The sequence below is a fragment of the Erpetoichthys calabaricus genome, chromosome 7 (genome assembly GCF_900747795.2).
Source record: "Erpetoichthys calabaricus chromosome 7, fErpCal1.3, whole genome shotgun sequence".
In the NCBI taxonomy this organism is placed as follows: Eukaryota; Metazoa; Chordata; class Cladistia; order Polypteriformes; family Polypteridae; genus Erpetoichthys; species Erpetoichthys calabaricus.
The window spans coordinates 163,359,374-163,383,574 of record NC_041400.2 but is presented as its reverse complement, the minus strand read 5'-3'; the positions used below and the strand labels follow the sequence as shown (position 1 = coordinate 163,383,574).

Sequence of the window (24,201 nt, the reverse complement as noted above, 5' to 3'; positions counted from 1 at the left end):
TCTGATAATAAATCTCCAGATCTACTAGCATGCTCATTGCAGCCACCCTGGGTTGAAAGTAATAAACAAATAACACACAGATAGAGAAAGTGAGACCACAGATACGAGAATTTAGATCGAAACTAATGACAGTTCCCTTAAATAAAAGACCTCGGCTAGTTGCTTTATTTTATCATTAGTAGATCTTCAAACATTATATCAGTAGTGAGAAATCTGCACTTTCGTCCATGAATTACTTTAATTAAAGTAATGTACATTGAAACTCTGATTAAAAATGTAGCTGAATTTTACAAAAAAAAAATACATCTATTCCCCAAAATATATGATCGCCCTGATTCACATTGACATAGATAGTTGCATTCTGGATCTCTTTAATTCACATGGTCATCGATATGTGTGTTCTGGATCGCCCTGATGCTGTACCAGTAGACATTGCCTTTTGTCTAAACAGACTCATGCCTTCAACCTGTCTGGTGCAGAGTTAGTTTATGCCTCCAACTTTTGAAAAACAAAATAAGCAAAAGTGAGCAAGCAAAAAGTAAGGGATATCAAAAACTATGACTTAAGTAGTTAAAAATGAACAGAAGAAAAATAAACATATTTATGTAGACATTTAAAGCAAGTTTTGTATTTTGATTCACATGATGCCTTTTAATACAAAGTGTCGTGTAAGTCAAAGCACATGGAATTATCTGAAAATTTTCTATAACTCACGAACTTAAATTAGATGTGACTGAATTGTAAGTAAGTGGTAGGTTCTAAAATAGCAGGTATGGAATTTGGGCCCCAACCCTTTAGCCACCAGTCCACTACCTCTTCAAAATTAAAAAAAAAAGAAAAATTGTAATGCTGCATAATAGGAGGAGAAGAAGTTGGGTGCATGCAATAGACCAAATAAAAAGTGAAAATTTGAACAAGTATTCTGCAATTCAGTTTTAGAACTCTATGGTGTCTGCACATGCTTTTGGTGTCTTGAATGTAAAGATCACTTTTTGTTATTATTTTGGAATGATTGGAAGTCACCATGTTCATTATTGGGTTGGTCTACTCTCATGCTACTTTACATATGCAGACTGTTTCCATGCAAATACTGATTATGAATGATGCTTGCAAAGACTATCACTCTTCAGTAATCATAGTACACATGGGGACTCACTAGCTACGGCATGACCACATAGGTGTCCCGGGATATAACCTAGACCTAAGGCTACCTTGGGCCAGAGAATAACCTGCACTACCTTGGGCTGACACACCTTTCATGTGTCCTTGGATATAACCTAGACCTAAGGCTTACACACCTTGGTCTCTGAGAATAAACTACAAACATAAAGGCTGACACACTTTCACTGTGTCCACAGATTTAACCCAGACATAAGGCTGATACACCTTGATTCTCAAGAATAACCTAAACCACATACCAAGCAATTACTATGAGATTCTCTTCTTTTTGGTGCATCCTCAAAGCCTGCTGAACCCTGTGAGAAAGACAATGGGAAACTTCTGATACTAGGTGCTATGTATTTACTGTATTATATCAATCATTCTTGTCATAAAAGCAAAGTATAGAAATGTAAAAGCAATGTAGTGTTTATTAAAATAGAATTAATAGCAGTAGAAGACAAAGTTTAGAGATAAATACATATTCTTAGAAAGCTTAATGAAAATTAGCAGCAGTGTCAAAAGAGGAGGTTGTTCTGACCCATTTTTAGATTCAGCAGTCAGGCTGATGTGTGAGTTGTGTTCTTTGACATCTAGGTAAAATAGTGTCTCATTTTTTGACGTCACTCTGATCTTAGTCCCTTGTACAGGCTGTTATTTATGTCAAATATCCATGTGGGATTCCAAACCTTGTGATATTACAGACATATGATTGGCTCTGCCAAAAATGTTTGATCCTCATGGTTATCTGTGCAGTCTCTTGTTGTTTCCATTTCTTTTATCAATAAGTTATAAATTGTCTAACCATTTTAAACTAATAATTGCTTAAACTACCTAGATAACAAGACAAATGCATTAAAGTTATAAATTATTGGTAAGTCATTGGTTACAAGAAAGAAAGAATGTACAAATGTTTTTGGGTCATAAATTATTGGTCACAAGAAAGAAAGAATGCAGATGTAGGTAGGTAAGTTGCTTTTAAGGGTCATGTGAGTTGCCTTTATAGGTTGTAAATTATCCTTTATAGTTCATTGTAGATTGTTTGAGCAAAATTTTAAAAAAACTTGCAATAGATTCACCTTGCAGTTTAACAAAATGACACTTTTATCCTTAAATCTACTTGCAGAAACCAGGCCAGATGAGTGGCACCAAGAAGCAAAGAGACTGTGCAGTGGGCTGAGGAATGTGTATAACGATTCAACCTTTCGAAAAATCACCCCATTCACTGATTTTGAGCATGTGTCTCCAGATTTAAAGCATGTGTTTGCCTGTCTGCCCCTGATCTTGAAGGATGTGAAGAATCAGCCTGTGCAGAATGTGTGTCTCCCTGTTCTTCTTAGAAATCTGAGCTGCATCACTGTCATTGAAGGGGAAGCTGGATGTGGAAAATCAGCATTGCTCAGAAAGATTGCCATCCTGTGGGCATCTGGGAATTGCCCTGTGTTACAGAGATTCAAGCTGGTATTTCACCTTTCCCTTAATTGTCTTCAGAAAGAGCAGAGTTTGTCTGCCATGATTGCTGAGCAGCTTGGCACAGTAGGAGTGTGCCTGAGTGAGGAGTTCATCAAGGAGTCAATCAGGAAGCTGAATAACCAGGTCTTATTTCTTTTGAATGACTGTAGCACTACAGATGCAATTCCACATTGCATTGAAGACCTGTTACTACAGAATCACATCAATAAAGTCAGTGTGGTGATTGGCATACAAACACACAGAAGTGCTAAAGTGCGGCATTGTGCCTCTAGTGTCCTTGAAATCAACACTTTCCCGGTGTTTAGTACCTTATACATTTTAAAAAAACTTTTCTCTCACAACATCAGGCTGGTGGAGGAATTTACTGTAGAACTGGGCCATTCCAAGACTTTACAAGAAATTATTAAAACACCTCTTTTTGCTCTTATTATATGCTATCTTTGGATCAAGCACCCAATACCTAACTTCCAAAAGAGTGTTGTTTTTAGACTCTATATGCACCACATTTTGCAAAAATTTTCTTTTTCGTCGGAAAGGTTGATAGCTCTGCTTTCTTGTGTAGGAGATCTTGCAATAGTTGGGCATTTTAATCAGCGTTTTGAATTTAGCAGCAATGATCTCAAACAAGCTGGCATTGATGAAAATGAAGTCCTAAATATTGGACTGCTGAGCAAGTTTACAGCACAGATGTTGAGACCTGTGTACAAGTTCTTTCATAGTCACTTTCAGGAGTTTGTGGCAGGTAGGCGACTTGCTGAGCTACTCCAATCAAAGTCAACAGAGAGTCAAAACAAAGGCTGGCATTATCTGAAGCAAATTGATACCTACCTTAAAGTGATGTGCAATTACAAGAACTTTTTAGAATACACATGCACTTCTTCTCCAGATGCCGCTACTAAAATCATTTCCCACGTGCTCAATCTTGCAGGCAGAAAAGAATTTTATGATTCCAGTTCTGAGAGCAACAAGAACTTACAGCCATATCTAGGTCTATTCTTTACAGAAGAAATGTTTAAAATATCTGTGCTTAATAGAATTGGGGAAGATTTTCTGGTTGAGATGCTTCTGAATCAGGTGGTGAATATGACTCGTATGGGTAACTCCACCACAAACTGTGCTCCTTATATTTTGAAGTTCCTTACTGGAAAGAGCCTACAATTCTCAGCCACAGCAGGCATTCAACCTTTAGATTACTTCCTTGAAGAATACCCAGAAGCATTGGGATTGTTTAGTCATATGGAAATAACCATTCATGGTAAAAAACATGTAAATCTCCCTGAGTTATACAAGAACTGGAATTTGGTTACTCCACAGGAGAGACCCATTGTCGAAGAAGAATTTTCTTCAGTTTATCAAGTTATAAGCAGTGTTACTGAGAAGATGACAGCTGACATCAATAACTTCAATAGTTTAACTGGAATGACTCAGAGACTTCTACCCGACTCAAAAATACGTGTCTTTTTAAAAGCTGCAGATAAATATCAACTCCCCGTCCTGAAGCTCAATATACAAAACTGTGGTAAACTCATAGAAGAAGACTTTTTGAATCTAATGGCAGTGATTGCGGCATCTCATCAAGTTGTGCTTTGTATTCAAAACAGTGAAGGTTTTCTTGAAAGCATTCAATTTATCATTGAAGTCTACTTCAGACGCTTTCAAAACATTTGTATTATTGACAGTGATTTAACAAGAAATGAAGAAGAGCTGGTTATGTCTATGTCTTCCCTAGAATCACTTGAACTGAAGTTCACAAAGGTACCAGGTGGGCATCTCATTGTAAAAAAGTCTTATTATAATTTTATCATAGGCCCTCTGCATGAAACAAACAGTGCCTATAAAAAGTATTCACCCTGTGGAAGTTTTTACTTTTATTGTTATATAACATTGAATCACAGTGAATTTCCATCCATCCATTATCCAACCCGCAATGTCCTAACTACAGTACAGGGTCACGGGGGTCTACTGGAGCCAATCCCAGCCAACAAGGCAGGAAACAAACCCTGGGCAGGGCGCCAGCCCACCCCAGGGCACACACGCACCAAGCACACACTAGGGACAATTTAAATTTGCCAATGCACCTAACTTGCATGTCTTTGGACTGTGGGAGGAACCCACGCAGACATGGGGAGAACATGCAAACTACACGCAGGGAGCACCCGGGAAGCGAACCCGGGTCTCCTAACTGTGAGGCAACATTGCTACCACTGCACCACCGTGCCACCCCACAGTGAATTTAATTTAGCTTTTTTTGATGCTGACCAACTGAAAAGACTCTTTAATGTCAAAGTAAAAATAGATCTCTGCAAAGTGATATACATTAATTAGAAATATAAAAGAAAAAGTATTTTTTTTGTATAAATATGCATTCCTTTTAATATGATATGCCTAAATCATCACAGGGTCAGTTGCTTAAACACTACATTGCTGACAGAATTTGTGATGTGGATCATTTGTATTTTTTACCACTTTTGAATCTGTGGATGATTGTAAGATAAGATAATAATCTGGATTATTACAGCTCACAAAGCTGCAAACTTTTTTTGACAGCATTCCAACCAATAACATAAATGCCACAATACTCAGTGTATGTACCAAACAGACATACTGTATAAACAGACACAGAAAAAACAGATAATGAACCGGGCTGTGGAGTCAGAGTCATGTAGTCTGAACCAATTATCGGGTTACTGGAGCTGGAGTTAGTAAATATGACTCTGACTCTGACTCCAACTAAATGTAAATTGTAATATAATGTGTTAAAATTTCACATATAATAAATCAATCAAACTATTTTTTCCTAGCCTTTTGATAAAAATACAGTCACTTTTAATTTTGTAACTTTTGTCTTTTGTTTAATGCTACTCAGTATTTCTAACTTCTTTACTAAATACAAAAGGCCACAATGGCATCACTACAGTTTTTAAACCCAAACTCTAACAGATTAGGGTGCTAAAACATAGCCTGATAATTCACGTTGACTGTGATGAAATGCCTTTTATCTCGTATGTTGCGTTCTTTTAATCAATATCTTAAGTATATTAGTCTAGTTACAAATAGGAGTCAGAGTTGATGGTACCATAAACTGAGGAGTCAAAGGTTTTGTGGACTGATTCCACAACCTTGTTGTGAACAAAGTTTTGCATCATTGCACAATGTACAGGGTATCCCTAAAGTCTGGACACTTTGGAAATAATACTGTTTGTAACTAACTATATATTTTTTGCCCCACAGATTAAATATAAGTTTGTCAAAAAAAGAAAGAATTGAACTGGTCAGTGGACATGAAGGATGGTCATATCGAAAGATAGCAGCTGATTTTAATGCATGTCATCCCAGAAGGACCCCAATTGGCTTTTCCACCATGGTGAAGGTGTTTAGAAAGTTTAAAGAAACAGGCAGTATCATGAGAAACCCCGTTCTGGATGATCAAGTTTATCTGACAAAATGAAAGAAACTGTCATGGTTAAGTTTTACGCTAGTCCCAAAAAATCACTTAATAGGACATCCATGTATAATATATAAATAATAATAATAGATAAATATGCATTTTGCGTATGTGTCCAGACTTTAGGGACACCCTGTATAATGGATATTATAAATAGACACCACTATAAAATAGTAATATACATTACTTTAAATAAACAATACTAAAGTTATATAAATAGACAGGTATGTAAATAAAAAGAGTAGAAAGATGTGCAGGATTGCAGTCAATGGAGTTATTGCGCATACAAGGGTAAAAAGTAAAGGCAATGGATAGCAGCTTACACAATACAAAATGTTCACAATGCCTTATAGGTATTTCGAACACAGCGCAGCGCTCTTCCGTTAGTCTAGTTGAAGCCAAGGTCAATTGAACATGGACGCTCCGCTATGGGATCACACCATTACTGAACGATGCGTCGTAGTGAGATTTCTTTGGGAAGAGAAAGTAAAACTGGCTTTCACTAATAATGGCTTATTCTTTTTCTTTTTTCTCTTTTTTTTCTCCTGAAGAGCTCCTGATTTCAAATTTGGACAAATTATCATTTCTTAAAGAGTTGTCTTTGATTGGGCCATCAAACTGGCAGATATTTAATAAAGTACCAGATGATTTCTGTAAACTTCTTTCCATGGAAAAACTTGTCATACAGCATGTGGACATGCAGCGGGATTTCAACAGACTTGGTAAACATATAAACATTTAAATTATACCATTATCAGATTAGACAGAGCTAAAGGCTATATGAGCAACAGTTAACTGTTTATATTAACACAGCTGGATCAACAGGATGGACTCAGATTTTCTTCTTTTAACTAAGTGCTTGTTCAAAATATTTATTGTTGCACCAGTAAATGGTCCTTACATGTTTTAGTAGCTGTGGATGTTTTCATTTAAACATTAGCTTTCACCAACTTCTAGTTCTGTTAAGTACACCTCTCAATGAGGGTAATAGAAGCATTTTTTTCTTACAGTGTCATTTATTCAGCATTTTCATAAGTTGAAGGTTTTCCATCTGCAGTGTAATTTCTGCCCTGGGTTTATTGACATTATTACCTCTCTAACTATGTGCTGTGACTTGGAGAGTATTACCTTTGAAGGTTTTTTCTCGAGAGATGAAGACATTTCTGCTTTTGGTAAGTATTATTTTTTAATGTGCATAATGTTTTTAATAATTTTTATAAGAACGAACCCCAAGTGGGTTTTACTACTTCACCAATGAATACTACTCTCTTTTAACAGCATCGTCCTTACCAAGCTTTAAAAAACTGAAGGTCCTGGACTTGAGTGCCTATGGGATGGGGACAGATATCAGCAAGGAAGTAGCTAAACAATTTGGTAAGCCAAAAGTCTGTACTTATTTGTAAAGCAGTGATGTTCAAACATCTTGGTCCATTTGGTCCTCTGTGAGACAGATTATATTGGCTGTATTTCAGCAAAGGTTAAGACCAAGATCTTCTGCCATGATAGTTGTTAGCTCTAAACATTCTGTTAATTTTCATTTTTTTAAATTACATTGTTAATATTTTGCTTGGTTTCACACAGATCTTAATTATAAAATCTACAGTACTATTATTTTACACTGTTCCTTTTACTTCACCTAGTAGGTTTTACAGGGCATTTACTTCATGATACAAATGATACAAAATGCCTGCAGATGCTCAAATCAAGACAAACTTACTGTATTGTGTGTACTCAGCACAATTAAATTCTTACTTGCATGTCTTCTCAGAACAGCTGACAAAAATACAATACCAAAATAAAAACAGTAGCACTTTGCATTATGTACTGTAAACATTGTCAGATACTTATGTACTGTTATGCAGCAAGATTTTAACAAAGGCTTCTTTTGGTCTTAATAACACCTACAGAGCATCAGTAAAGTAATTGTTCACTTTGCTTGTTCAAAACATGATCACACAAACAATACAGGGAAAGTAAAGTATAAGTATCTTATTGTACCAATAAGAAGTCAAGCAAAATGGCACCTTTTATTGGTTAACTGAACCGATTACAGTTAGCCAATAAAAGGTGCCATTTTGCTTGACTTCTCATGGTATCCATAATGGCTAACATGGTACAAAACCCTACTGCTACTCAAATTGTGCCAAATACACTCCCCAGCCTGGTACAGTTATGCCTTCAGCATGTTTTTAATTTCCCCAGAGCTGATACAGTTAGCTACTCCATAGGACAGGATTAAGTTTTAGTCATTTTTAGTCTAGGGTTTATCACCTTTGCCTCTTTAATATATTTTTATTATAGCACTGTTGGCATATTGTTTTAGCAAGTTATGCTCAATTCAGACACTTTAATACGGACGTTTAATACTGCCCACTATGTATTTTTTTCTATTTCTACTCTTCCCTCCAGCCATTTAATGTATCATTTTCATAATGCTGTCTATAAAAAATATGTTTTTAGAATTGATTTGTTTTTTTCTTTTCTTATTATTTTTAAGCTTATGCCCTGGGGTTTCTTGAGTGTTTGGAAGAACTGCTGTTTCCAGCAGGAGCAGGCATGAAGGATGCTCTCTCAACTGCAATTCAACAGTTCCAGAAATTCCCTCATCTGAAGATTCTGTCAATAGGCAATTGTATGGAGGACACAAACCTATTTGAGCTAGGTGAGCAAAACACTGGTGTGAACATGCTTCTCTTTAACAAATTATCTGTTTACTGTTTTTCAAGTAACCACTCAAGCAATGGAAGTGGGGCTCCATTCATAGCACATTATTGCATTTGCCATAGACATCGACATAGACTTTTTATTGGTAGCTGTGACTTGAGGATTTTCAGGATTGAGAAGTCTGAGCTACCATGGGCTAGCATTTGGTTCAGCTTCTCATTGTGGTGTCAGTGATATACAAATTCGCTTTTGGAGATTTGGCTGAAAGTCCTCTCTGTTAGTGTGTCAGCGAGAGGGTGATAATGGCACTCAGTTTTGTTTTAATTCCATCCTTTGCTACTACCTCCAGGGGGTCCATAGTGTGTCCTATAACTGAGCTTACCCTTTTAATTAGCTTGTTGATTCGGTATCCTCTATTGAAGTGATGCTACCAGCCCAGCATACCACAACATAGAAAATTGCAGTGGTCATCACAGAGTTGTACAAGATGTGAAGGATATCACTTCCCACATTAAAGGAACACAGTTTCCTAAGGAACAAAGAGCCTGCACTGCCTTTTCTTATATAGTAACTATGTGTTCAGCAACCAGCCCAACCTGTCATCAATGTGGAACACCAAGTACTTGTAGTACCACCTCTATATCCACTCCCTGAATAGTGGCACTAATTAAGTCTCTCCATTGCTCACTTATACTGTCAGTGCCTATTGAAAGCAATATGGTTTCATTAAATAACTATTCAGCATGTTTTCTAGATCTTAGGTAATGATGTCTTCAAGATTTTAAACTAGATTAGTGAGCGTGGACAGTGGATGGATAGTGAATTATCCATCCCTGGTTTTTCACCTTATTGATTGCTATATCGAGTTATTTTTTAAAGTTCTTTTGTTTTCCCTGTGAGATCTGAATATGTGCTGTACAGGGAATATGAGGTTTTGGACATCAAGGAATATGATTTCCACATCAATTTCTAGCCCTGTGCAATATTTTAAAGTTGAGCTTTACTATAATAACATCGTGATGCCATTTTGTTTTTGAGTTTCTTGTTGCTTTTTTGTTTTTTTTTTAAAGCAATCACAATAACCACAATTATTTTAAGAGTCACTCAGGAGTGTGTAACATGTGACATCGTCCAGAGTGCTGGTATAAAGATCGGCTCATTCTGTTCTGGAGCATCTGATATTTGGTTCCCTGTGTGATGTATTTTTGCTTTTTTCTGATCTTCTTTTTTCTGGTTACAAACAAATATTTTTGTGGTTTTTAAGACTTTGGTTTTTGGTTTGCTTTAATAATATGAAGTTTGATTGTCTGTCTTTTTCAGTTACAACCCTTGCCTATTTTTCAACCATGTCTCATCTCCCATTTGTGCTCATTTAAAAACTCTACTGTCTCTTTCTGAGTCAGTGTAAAAGTCAGTGTACCAATCCACTCTAAAGTGTTTTATTGTAACTGAAAAGATGGAAAATCCAGTTCAGGATTTTTAATAAGAAAGCCCTCAAGATAAGCAGATATTTCCTTCTGGGTTTTGACAAAAGAGGTTACAAGGTCTGATACACAGAAGATTGTTTTGTCTTTTAATGTTAAGTAAATCATTTTAATTGTTTGAATACTTCAGTCTCGCTGTATGTTTTAATTGCTCTTAAAGTTTTGATACATGCTGCTGTGTACAGCCATCCTTTATGTCATTGAGCCCATCTTCTGACAGGTCACATGGTATGTTCATCATATGCTTAACAAATATGCAGCATCAAAGGCAACCAGACATACACTACTAAATGGTAGTGCCTCTAAAAACAACCGCACAAAAACATGGTACTAAAACAAAATCAAAATGGTGATGTGATAACATCATTACAATAACAATTAAATATATGAAAATTAAAACAGAATATGTAATGTTTCAAATATGAAACTAAAAGAATCATATCCTTATATAAATTGTCATTCTCTATAGCACAGTTTCATACAAATGATGTAGCTCTAGTGCTTTACAAGATATCAAAGTAATAGATGCAAGCAAAGATAAAACAAATTAAAATTAGATAGTAACAGTAATGAATAAATAATATGCAAAAATTAAATTATGCACACATACATAAGATAAATATATAATTAACAGAGAAGTCCTTAAATATATGTTTTTTTAAGTTTCTGAATTCAAGTCTGATAATAAGGTCAGGTGGTCAGGAAGGACAGAAAAAATAAAATAATACTTCAGTTAAGCTGAAAAAAAAGTTTCATTTGTTTTTGCTTACTTTCATATTTAATAATTTTATTGTGTTTATGTTATGACACTATTTTGTTCAAATATTATTTAACCTGCATGTGGCTCTTTTGTTCAGTTGGCTTTGTTTATTGTTACTATGATGCTTACCATTATGTTATTTCCACTAAGTCAAGGCATTCAAGAGTTTGGAATAAAATAAAAACTGTAATCGCAAATCTGAGTACATTTAGATAATAATTCATGTACTTAGGATCAGGACTTTTTGCTTTGTAATTTTTAGAATATGACCACTGTCTTACGTTTGTTCAGTGTAAAAGACAGGTTTTTTCTAAAGGAGCAGGAGAAAGCTATAAACCAGAGATGCTCAAGGATCAAAAACCAGGAATAAAACTGATCTTTCAAAAGAATAAGGGTAAAACAAATATCATAGTTGAGAGTTCAAACAAAGAAGTCTTAAACCAGAAAAGCACTAAAGAAATAATTGCAAGTAATTTAAACAAGGCTTATCCAATTTCAGATACAGAGTAATGGAAGTGTTGATATTTAAATGGTTGTGTCGATGGTATCACACACAGTACAACCCTGGAGAATTCTGGAACCAATTGCCATGGCAACCATCAACTCTGTTGCCAAAATATGGTGACATCCACAAAAAAAATGCCTTCGCAGCATAACAGTTCAAATGTATACGTTTCACAGGAAAGCTTGGATCACAAAATGTCAAAAATGAATTCCTTGTCTATTAAAACCACATGTATAAATTGACCCAGATATTTCAAGGAGACATTGGAAAAAATAAATACAGAACTAAACTAAAATCAAGTGTTTTAGTTTTGTTTATTTGCAACTTTTTGACTTTTAGTTTATAGGTTTATAGTGCTATTATTGTCAAGTGTATAGAGCATGTATGAAACCCCTGCCTGTGTATTGTTTATCTTTTTGTTTTATTGTTTAAACCTTCTTGTGCCCTGAACATCTTCCTCTTAATACATTACAACACAGGGTGAAGCTATTTTTTTTTCCTTGACTAAAGTATAAAGCACCTGTAGTTACAACAGTAGTCACTATTTTTGCAGACAAAAACGTTAATTTTACTACAAGAAAGATTAAAAAGAATCTCCTCATTCATTGTTTTCAAGGCAGTTTAAGAGTAAAAATGTGGTTGGTTCTTCAGCAGCAACTATGTTGCTTAAAGAAATTAAGATAAACATGAATTTTGTTACAGTATTTAATAAAGAACAATTTAAGCTTTATAAGCTATATATGTTTTTTTTTTCAGTCTATAAATGTAATCTGTTATGTTTTGGCTATCTTATTCCTCATGGTTTATTTAGCATAATTTAGTATTAAAACAGGAATATTCCTAATGGGGAGAATATCTGCCCTGTGATTTAGATCTTGGCCAATTCGCTTTGTCATTGGGAATGTGAACTACAAAGCTTGGGAAACTGAGGTTTTCTGTAAAGGAAGTAAAAATATTACCACAACCCTTAAACTGGCAGTCATGTGTTTTGTGTTTCCACATGTAGTTTTCAAATATTGACTCTTTATTACTCTTTCTCCCCTAGCAACAACTGCAAAAGAAGGTCATCTTCAAGCCTTGCAGAAACTGGAATTGCTCGCTAACCATAACACCACAGACTTGGGCTGGAGGAACTTCTTTCTCACCTTTGATCGGACACCTCACTTGAAGGAGATTGCCATGAGCAGGATGTACACTCACAACCTGAAACCGAGCGCATCTACAGTTCGGGCTTTTGTGCAGTGTGCCTCACGGCTTCCCAGTCTCATTAACATAGTCATGATTGGCTGGCTGCTGGATACAGAGGATCTGCAGCTGTTTGAAACCATGAAGAAAGAGCATCCCCAGGCCAAATGCTTACACATTGACTTAAAGTGGACTGTGCCTTTCTTACCAATCATTAAGAAAGAAACCCTTTAGCTTAGTTATAAACAACTGTTGCTGATTATCATGTTCTATTTGTTTAAACAGTGGAACCTGCAGTATAGGAAGGCAGATAGAACTTTGTTTGTCCCTTGAGGAAAAGTTAACTTTTCACAGACGTTCAATAAATATTAAATTAAACACACAACAACCCCCTTCAAATATACTCAAAGAGTCACAATGAGGCCTTGTAAAAGCATATTTCCATTGGTATAAAGGAATCCCTTTAGCATTTCCTGACATACAATATATTGGCTGAAAATCCTTAGTGAGTGTGTTTACATGCACACACATAATCAGGTTAAGGTCAATAACATGGTGTAAGAGATCAGCCTTAGCACAGACAGACACGGACTCCAAGTCTTCAAAAACATGCACCCTTTATTTTTCACAATACACAATACCACACACAGTGCCCAAATCACCACACTAAACTCCTCTCTTCAGCCGCCTCCAACTCCTCACTCGCAAGCTCCGTCCTCTTCCACCCAACTCCGGCTCTCTGAATGGATGTGCCCGGATGTGCTCTAGGTGCTCCCAATGACCATCTGGCAGCACTTCCTAGTGTGGCGGAAGTGCTGCTGTTACACCTGGAAGCACTCCAGGCGTACATAGGTCTTGGTTCAGCAGCACTTCCTGGTGTGGCGGAAGTGCTGTCCTCCAGGGTTCCAGGACCGACCAGACACCCCCTGGTGGTCCCTCAGGTCCCGACGGTGTTGAGCTTCCCAGCTCCATCTCTGTGGCCCTGATGGAATCCAGGGGGGCTGCCCTCTTACGCCCAGGAAAGGATAGAGCCCCCTCTCCCGGTCCGTCCTTCTTTCAGGCGTCCTGGTGGGTCTTGATCCCTGGTCGTCTGCCACAATGGTTATGGCAGAAACCTAATTTCTCAAAAATCAGGGCTTACATATGCAAATAATCTTCTGTAGTTCTCCTTTGTCAAAACGGTAATTCATTAAACTGTGCAAAAAAACAGTTAAACGTCTTCATTGATCACAGTGAATTTGAAAATAAGCATGATGCCTGAGATTATTTTCTTGTGCTTTATAAATGCATTTAGTCAAATCAACTCTCTATTTATACAGTAGGTTTCTGTTACCAGATTGCACGTAGGAAACCCTTTTCAGCTTGGCTGTGCGATTGAGCCCTGCAAAGGACTGGCATACCAGTATTTGTGCTTCTTGCCTTACTCCCAGCACTCCTGGAATAATAATAATAGCGCAGATGTTATTACTTTAGAAGGATACTATAAGTGTTGCGTTAGGTTACTCATTACTTTAAAAAGTAATTGCATTAAGTAACACGCGTTACTTATAACTTGTTACCCTACTACTGTTGTTTTCCTGAGTTTAGCATTGTACTTTCAGCTCAACAACATAAATACAGTGATTTATGAAATATTGAAACTGATTATTTGAGCCAAGAGAATGAATAATTCGTTTGCTCAAACGTTTGACTTTGGAAATGTATTTTGTGGATGCTTATACCTGTGGCTGCTAAAAGCGTGTGTGACGCAAATACATGTGCAGACTACAAAATCCTTTACAGTAACATAATAATAATAATGCATTTTATCTATAGGGCCCTTTACATTTGTAGTAAATCTCAAAGTGCTACATAAAAAGTTTAAACAAAGGCAAAACAAGATAAAAACAGAGATAAAACAACATTAATTAGTAGCATTCTTGTTAATAAGCTTTCCTAAACAGAAAAGTCTTTAACTGTTTTTTAAAACACCCCACAATCTGCTGTGTTCTCAGGCTCTCTGGTAGGGCATTCCAGAGCTGTGGAGCAGCCACTGCAAAGGCTCAGACACCCATTGTACAAAGTTTGGTCATGGGGGGGCGAATGCGGTGGGTATTTGCAAAACGGAGGTTTCTTGTAGTGGATTGTAATATAAAGAGTTCCTTAAGATATTGTGGAGCATTTCCATGGATACACTGGTGGGTAAGCATACAAAGTTTATATTCGATATGGAGGTGAGTATTGTAGCCAATGAAGTGACCAAAGGATTGGTGAAATATTTTCATATTTCCGCACCCTCATCAGGATCCTTGCAGCACTATTTTGGATTTGTTTGAGCTTTTGAAGGCTCTTGCTGGGGATCCCAGTGAGGAGTGCATTACAATAGTCCAGCCTGGAGGAGACAAAGGCATGAACCAGTTTTTCAGCATCACAGAGGGAGAGGCAGGGACAGAGTTTGGCTATATTTCAGAGATGAAGGAATGCAATTTTACAAAGGTGATGGACATGTGTATCAAATGACAGATGGGAGTCTAACTTGACACCCAAATTTGTAACAGAAGGGGAGAGGGTAATGGTACGGTCAGAAAAGGAAATACAATTTACTGAGGAACGAAGTTGATGGGGGGTGCCAATTAAAAGAGCTTCAGTTTTAGTGCTGTTCAGCTTGAGGAAGTTCTTGGACATCCAAGCCTCAATCTCATCCAAGCAAGAGGAAAGGGTTAATGGAGGTGTAAGGGAGGTCGAATCCAGTCTCACATAGAGCTGCGTATCATCAGCATAGCAGTGGAATGAAACTCCATGCTTGCCGATGATGTGACCCGGGGTAGCATATAGATGTTGAAAAGAGTCGGCCCAAGGACTGATCCTTGTGGAACCCCACAGATGACAGTGTGGGTACGAGATTTAGTGTCCCCCAGGGCCACATACTTAGCCCTATCTGTGAGATAGGACTCGAACCACTCCAGAGCAGTGCCAGAAAGTTCAATTATATAGTGGAGACGATGGAGGAGAATATTATGGTCTACTATATCAAATGCAGCTGTGAGGTCCAGGAGGATAAGGAGTGCTGGAGAGCCCTGTTCAGCAGCCATCAGGAGGTCATTGGTGACTCTGACCAGGGCTGTCTCTGTACTTTGAGAAGTTCGGAAACCAGATTGAAATTTTTCAAACAGATTGAATTTTTTGAGGTGATCCTGAAGCTGAACCAAAACAACTTTTTCCAAAACCTTAGACAAAAATGGAAGGTTGGAAATTGGATGATAGTTTGCTATCACTTCAGGATCCAAAGAGGATTTTTTTAAATGAGGTCTAATGTTTGTGGTTTTCAAGGCCAGTGGGACTAAGCCGCTCTGGAGAGAGTGATTAATGATATCAGCAATAAGAGGGCTTATATCCTATACATTAGCTTTTACCAGAGGAGTAGAAAAAGGGCCTAATGAACACGTTGAAGGCCTCATCCAGAGGATGACTTCTTTAACTGTGGTACAGAGGAACTGGGAAAAGCAGTCCATTGGCTTTGGTGTAGAAACATCCAGAGATGGGGGGTCGGGGGGGGAGGGGGGTTGCTGGAGATAGACAATGAGGAGCGGATGGTGTTTACCTTAGAGGTGAAATATTCAATAAAATTATTGCACTGCTCCTCTGTGAAATTATTACAGGCATAGGTATGAGGATTGAGTAAATGATTTATCACAGAAAAAAGTTGTTTGGAGTTTCCAGGACTGTTGTTGATTAAATTTGAATAGTATTGAGATCTGGCGGTGGTCAGTGCTCTGGAGTAGTTTTTTTTTGGTGTTCTCGATAGGCTAATTTGTGGACTGTTAAACTGGTCGCAACAAAATGCTGCTCTAGGGCTCGCCCAGCTGCTTTCATCTGTCGAAGCACACTTATAAACTACGGGGCAGATTTTACAAAAGAGACCACTCGTGATTTAACTGGGGCATGGGTCTCGAGGATGTTCTGGAGCCCATTGTTGTAATAATCAACTAATTCACTGACAGAAGAAGAGTTGGGGGGCAATAGAGAAGTTCTTAATGTCAGCATTTAAATCAGTCGAATTTATTTTTTTCAGGCTCCTGAAGCGGATACAGCGTTGTGGTTTAGAGTATAGTGGATATGTAGGTAAACCCATTGAAACAATTTTGTGATTGGAAACACCCAGATCAAATACTTGGAGGTCAGAGATGCGGACTGAGTCAGTAATGACTAAATCGAGGGTATGGCTCTTGTTGTGAGTGGGGACCTCGACAAGTTGCCTCAGATTTAGGTAGTCCAGGAGCTGTAAGAGCTGGGCAGCAGAATAATTAGAGGGTGCGTCCACATGAATGTTCAGATCTCCAAGAATCAGTACATTAGATGATGTTGTACAGAAAGATGAGAGCAGCTCATTCATTTCCATTATGAAATCAGGGTGTTGTTTTGGTGGTCGGTAAATAAGAAGTGCTGTTATAAAAGTGGATGCTTCAATTTAATTGCCAAGCATTCAAAAGTTGAGAATTTAGGAAGGGGGAGAAGTGATAATTGCAAACCTATACGATGGATTACAGTCAGAGCACCGTCACGGCCAGAGCTGTGGGCCTTTTCGAGGTAGGTGTACCCAGGAGGGCAGGACTCATATAAAACTGAGTATACCTCGGATTTATGCCAGGTCTCAGTCAAACAAATAATTCAATCCCCCTGTCTACAATATGATTATAAATTAGACAGGTTTTATTTGTCAGGGACTGAACATTAAAAAGTTCAACTTTGATGTTTAGCGAGGTGTTGCTTTTAACTAGAGGATGAAGAAAGCTGAAACCCACTCTAGGCTTTCCGTCTCGCCTGGGCCGCAACCGAGCAGTGTTTTCAGTCTCCATGGTGATGGTGCTCGGATGACGTATTCGGTCTGCTACGGAGTGAGTTGCTGCTGACCACAAAGACAGAATGGAACTCCCGGTCTTGATGTAAACAAACCGCCGACCAGAACCCCTAGTAACATGGTTAAGAGTTTATAAGGCACATAATTGGGTTATTTGTGGATAAATCTGCCTCTGTTAATCAGGTTTCTTAGAGGGCAATAACCCAGTTACTCTAACCAGAATAAGAGTTTACATGGCATTTTAGAAATCAGGTTTCAGTAAATAACCAGGTTATTGAAGCATATGCAAACACGCTGACTATTAGTGTGTTACAGGCAGGATGTGCTGCATTGTTCATAATGGCACTCAGTTTTGTATTCATTCTCTTCTTCAGGACTTCCTCTAGTGGGTCAACACTGCATCCCATAATTGAACCTGCCTTCTTAACTAGCTTGTTGATTTGGTGGGCCTCTCTTGTATTGATGTTACTGGCCCAGCACACTATGGCAGTGAGAATCTCACTGGCCATCACAGAGTTGTAGAACATGTAAAGGATATCACTTCCTACATTAAAAGAACACACATTACAGTCCCTCTGTGTTACAAGACCAGTCCAGCCTATCACTGCTGTGGACTACAAAGTACTTGTAACAGTACACCGCCTCCACACTCCCGCCCTGAATAGTGACCAGATATCTTTGGTGTGGTGAAAATCAATAGCTACTTCCCAGTGTTTGCAGATGCTAAGTTGCACACAGTTGTGCCTTGTTGAGGGCTGAATACTGTCTAGTACCCAGTGCTGCTGAGATAGGCTCTGTCTTCCTGTAATGCTAAATTGGACTAAGTTCTGATCAGAATCTTATGTTGATGTTACTTTCTTTTTAAGCAAAAATTACTAAAAGCAGATCACATCAGGTTGACTAACTTTGGTGTGAATGTAATGTGTGTCCATTGTTTGTTGATGAACCCCAAATGTTACTAAGCAAGAAATCATATCCAATAAGTGTAAATCAACAGGACATTTTTGAGAGTGATGGTCTTCATGGATAATTAGGACAGAAAATTAGTCTTAGTTTAAGCCCACTGGTTTAGCCAAGCAATATTGTAAAAGTCTTTGTTTGGTTTTTAAAGATTACATTAGACAAGTGTCATCTTCTATTAATCAAGTAATGTCATTTAAGACAACTAGAGGTACACTGGTCACAAACCTATCTGTCATTGGAATGTCCATTTAGCTAAGAAGCCCAAGGTGAAGAGAATGTGTTCCTTTTATTGGGATGACGTGATCAGCTTGAGATTCCTTTTATTCATAGGTTCAGAATCTCAAAAGAGTCTTTCTTGATGGATGATAATTGCTCATGAACCATTCGCCACTGTTCATGGATAGAACATTATTAGATTACTCAAACCTTTCTCTCCTGAATGTGTGTTTCACTATATCTTCTGCTGTCATTATTAATTATTTGCTGTTTTTTGAGTTATATATTATTTTTACAAAGCATCAAAGCTAAGTGGACCTATTGCTGACAATAAATTATAATCCCATTCATTGTAAGATTAATAAATCAAGAGATTCATCTAGTGAGGTATTCCCGTATTGTTGTCAAGTTGTATTTGTATTTATTATTAAATGTAACTTTACAGTAGCACAATGTTTAGATCCAGGGACCTGAGTTAACTCTTGTATATACATTGTTTACATCTTCTCCTTGTGTTCAAGTTAATTTTTACCGGCAACTCTGGCTGTCGTTCACATCTCAATGACAAGTAAGTTAAGGTTATTGATGGCTTCATTTTTTTTATTGATTTTAATTAGAAGCAGATAACATTCCATACAATTAAGTCAAAAGATATGAAATAATCTGTCCTCTTAAAAGTGCCTTTGGAGTTTCCCAGAGTATACCTGCTGAGATCTTTGAGGATGCATTTGTCTTAAGAAAATAATCAGTTTGCTTGGATATGAATTCTGTACAGTTCTCATCAGCTAATGATAGGGGGTTAAGATGTCAGCTACGAGATGGGTATGTAGGACACAGTAATTTAAGCTCCATGGTCAGAGGTGCATGGTCAGACTTAACGACAGCATTATACTTACAAAATTTGATAGTGGGTAAAAAATCATTGTCTATGAGGAAATAATCAATTCTTGAGTAACAATGATGTACGGGTGAGAAGAAAGAGTATGCTGTTAGGCTAGGATTTAAAAACCTCCATGGTTATGATCCGTTACAAACTGTGTAATTGTCTTTGCAGTATCAGATGTTATCACCATTGTAGCTGAGTATCTATCCAGATCTGGATTTAAAACACAATTAGTTTCTGGCCATTATAATTTTGTGAATGTTCACTTTAGCGACAGGTGTAATTACATTTTGGAAGAAAGCTCTACCATCCATGTTAGGTACATAGATATTAATCAAAATAATTTCAGCATTAGATAAATTGCCCATCACCATAACATATCACCCTTCATAATCAGATATTTTATCTGACACTACAAATGGAATAGTTCTGTGTATTAAGATTCCCACACCCCTGGTTTTCTTTGTATAGCTGGAGTGAAACATTTGGCCAAACCACTCTGTTTGCAACCACATCTGGTCCTTGCTTAATAAGTGAGACTCCTGTAAAAATACTATTGTGGCATGTAGACTTGTTAAGTGCGAGAGTACTTTCTTTTTCTTTAATTCATGATTGAGTCCCTTGACATTCCAGTTTACAATGTTCATTATTTGGTCATAGAAATATTGCTTCTAAACTTTTGTTGACATTTTTTAGTCTTTGGTTAAGGTAGTGCATTGTTATGTATGATAGCTTTGACATAGATTTCACATTATTCATAGATTTCATATTATATTGGTATGGTATAAAAAAGAAAGAGCATTGCTCTCTTTCTCTCCACCCCATGAAACTCCCACCCCCACCCCTGCCCCCACCATTGTACCTCTGCATGTGAGGTAAACCAAGGTTATTGATGGCTTCTAATTGGTTAAGTGAAAGTTAGTGTGGACGTGTCCAAGGCTGGGCCCTTCTTGACCATCTTGCTAGGACTGTCTCCAGCTCTGTGAGTCTTGAATTTGAATGAGAAAGTGTACAGGGCTGATAGGTGGGTGGATGGATTGTGTGATGGATAGCTTGAGAGACAGATGGATGGATGGATGGATGCATGGATGTTTGTATTTTATGGCAGCCCAGTGGTGCAGTGATAACTGTTAGTGTCTGTGACAGTTTACGGGTCCCCGTGACCCCTTGAACCCTCAGACCAAGCGTCAGACACCAGATAAAAATCCAAAATGTTATTTATTATAATAATAAATGTGCACAAAGCACCCTCCACTCCACAATACTTAATAAATCAATAGTCACTAATCACAATCCTCCACTCCCAGACGCGTTGCACACCCTTCCACCCAGCTCAGCTTGTCCGTCTGGGATTTCCCAGAGTCCTTTATAGTCCGTGACCCAGAAGTGTTTCTGTCCCTCAGTCCTTGTAACTTTCTATCACTTCCGGGTCAGGTAAAAACTTCTTTTCTTCATCAGCCCGGAAGCACTTTATTTCTTTCAACCATGTGACTAAGATTTACTTCCGGGCTGTATGGAAAATAAACTTGTCTGTGTCTCCCTGCAGCGTCCCCTGGCGGCCCCGACGTTATCCTGCAGGGCTGTGTATTATAACTCCATAGTCTATGATGCCCTGCTGGAATTCAGGGCATCTCCACATTGCAAGGAGGGCTCCATCTAGTGGCCTGGAGTTATTGGCCGGGATGAATGGCCGGCCATATCCCACATGTCTCATTTCTGTCTAATTTCTATAATGACTGGATTTTGATTCCTGACTTGGGTCACTGTCTGTGAGAAATTTCTAAGTGGATTTTCATTGAGTGCACCGATTTTCCTCCAGCATCCCAAAGGTGGATATTTTAGGTTGATTAATGACGCTACATTGGTCATTTATGAGTGTAGGGGTGTGAATGATTAAGCCCCACTTTCTGCCCATCAAATAACCTTTGGTTTTCCAAGACTAAAATGGAAACAGCAGGTTCAGAAAGTAGAAAGAAATGAAAGCTTCTTTGAAAGGAGTCCAGAAATGACACATCACATGAATTTAACTTTATTACAAGTAATTTGTGTGCAGCCAACGTTGTTTTCTAACTTGTTTTGGGTTTATAAAGTTGTAATATGAAAAGCAACATTTATTTCAATTCTTGTGTAAACTTCTGTTGTCTATATGCTCATATTCAAAACAATATGCATTCCTTAGACATACACACCGTGTCATTTCTACACTTTAAGCTCTAGTACAAAGCTGTGTACACATATTAAGTGTTTCAGAATGCCAGAGCTCTGGAAAATATCCATGTAGACATGAAGTTAAGGAGCCACATCCATACAGGATGCAACATCTGGAACGTAAAACCTGTGAAGTGGTGATACATCCCATATCACATTTTGTGAATTTCTTTGGTCTTGCATTGCAGAACTTTCCATTTTTAATGCATGACATTTTGGAGCATTAGAATTGAGGAACTTAAATCTGCAGGGCTGCAGGTTTTCGTCACTGCTTGTAAAAATCTGACAGTCAGATTCTATTATATTTACTATATACAGTGGTGTGAAAAACTATTTGCCCCCTTCCTGATTTCTTATTCTTTTGCATGTTTGTCACACCAAAATGTTTCTGATCATCAAACACATTTAACCATTAGTCAAATATAACACAAGTAAACACAAAATGCAGTTTTTAAATGATGGTTTTTATTATTTAGGGAGAAAAAAAATCCAAACCTACATGGCCCTGTGTGAAAAAGTAATTGCCCCCTTGTTAAAAAATAACCTAACTGTGGTGTATCACACCTGAGTTCAATTTCCGTAGCCACCCCCAGGCCTGATTACTGCCACACCTGTTTCAATCAAGAAATCACTTAAATAGGAGCTGCCTGACACAGAGAAGTAGACCAAAAGCACCTCAAAAGCTGGACATCATGCCAAGATCCAAAGAAATTCAGGAACAAATGAGAACAGAAGTAATTGAGATCTATCAGTCTGGTAAAGGTTATAAAGCCATTTCTAAAGCTTTGGGACTCCAGCGAACCACAGTGAGAGCCATTATCCGCAAATGGCAAAAACATGGAAGAGTGGTGAACCTTCCCAGGAGTGGCCGGCCGACCAAAATTACCCCAAGAGCGCAGAGACGACTCATCCGAGAGGTCACAAAAGACCCCAGGACAACGTCTAAAGAACTGAAGGCCTCACTTGCCTCAATTAAGGTCAGTGTTCACGACTCCACCATAAGAAAGAGACTGGGCAAAAACGGCCTGCATGGCAGATTTCCAAGACGCAAACCACTGTTAAGCAAAAAGAACATTAGGGCTCGTCTCAATTTTGCTAAGAAACATCTCAATGATTGCCAAGACTTTTGGGAAAATACCTTGTGGACTGATGAGTTAAAAGTTGAACTTTTTGGAAGGCAAATGTCCCGTTACATCTGGCGTAAAAGGAACACAGCATTTCAGAAAAAGAACATCATACCAACAGTAAAATATGGTGGTGGTAGTGTGATGGTCTGGGGTTGTTTTGCTGCTTCAGGACCTGGAAGGCTTGCTGTGATAGATGGAACCATGAATTCTACTGTCTACCAAAAAATCCTGAAGGAGAATGTCCGGCCATCTGTTCGTCAACTCAAGCTGAAGCGATCTTGGGTGCTGCAACAGGACAATGACCCAAAACACACCAGCAAATCCACCTCTGAATGGCTGAAGAAAAACAAAATGAAGACTTTGGAGTGGCCTAGTCAAAGTCCTGACCTGAATCCAATTGAGATGCTATGGCATGACCTTAAAAAGGCGGTTCATGCTAGAAAACCCTCAAATAAAGCTGAATTACAACAATTTTGCAAAGATGAGTGGGCCAAAATTCCTCCAGAGCGCTGTAAAAGACTCATTGCAAGTTATCGCAAACGCTTGATTGCAGTTATTGCTGCTAAGGGTGGCCCAACCAGTTATTAGGTTCAGGGGGCAATTACTTTTTCACACAGGGCCATGTAGGTTTGGATTTTTTTTTTCTCCCTAAATAATAAAAAGCACCATTTACAAACTGCATTTTGTGTTTACTTGTGTTATATTTGACTAATGATTAAATGTGTTTGATGATCAGAAACATTTTGTGTGACAAACATGCAAAAGAATAAGAAATCAGGAAGGGGGCAAATAGTTTTTCACACCACTGTATTTGGCAGATGTCTTTACCCTAGGTTATATGCAAGGTCATCATTTTTAAAACTTTTTTTTTCTTTGGAGCACACTCCATCAAAGTTACTCATTCAGCATGAGCCAGCATTCAAATTACACCACACCTTCAGCCATATGTCCATTCTCAAAACCTCCTAACAATGGTGTGTGGACTAGGATAAAGGATGCTTGCATGCATGGTAGCTCCACCTCCATTACACTGTATCAGAAAACACATTAATAAAAGGTGTGGCGGACAGCCGAAACTCATGCCCGGCTCGGACGCCCCTTTGACACTGGATCCGGGGGAGCACCCATGGGGTGCACACTACATCCCCCAGAACACTTGGTGGTAGCCCCCCTGGATTGCATCGGGGCCATAATTGTGTTACACTGGAGCTCATCCCTTTTGGGCTCCGTGGTCACTGCCAGGGGGAGCTGCACAGTTTCCTGAGCCCATCTGGGCTGTGACACAGCCACACA

General features: G+C 38.2%; 1 protein-coding gene across 1 annotated transcript in view; it reads left to right on the top strand.

Annotated features, from left to right (window-relative positions):
• Positions 1 to 24,201, top strand: part of LOC114654177 (baculoviral IAP repeat-containing protein 1e-like) — a 115,076-nt gene that overhangs the window by 25,375 nt on the left and 65,500 nt on the right. Inside the window, exons 10-16 of the mRNA XM_051929479.1 lie at positions 2,285 to 4,393; positions 6,628 to 6,798; positions 7,087 to 7,248; positions 7,355 to 7,450; positions 8,574 to 8,738; positions 12,535 to 12,907; positions 12,960 to 13,013. Of these exons, the coding sequence (XP_051785439.1) occupies positions 2,285 to 4,393; positions 6,628 to 6,798; positions 7,087 to 7,248; positions 7,355 to 7,450; positions 8,574 to 8,738; positions 12,535 to 12,907; positions 12,960 to 13,013 (3,130 nt within the window). The remainder of the gene's footprint in view (positions 1 to 2,284; positions 4,394 to 6,627; positions 6,799 to 7,086; positions 7,249 to 7,354; positions 7,451 to 8,573; positions 8,739 to 12,534; positions 12,908 to 12,959; positions 13,014 to 24,201) is intronic.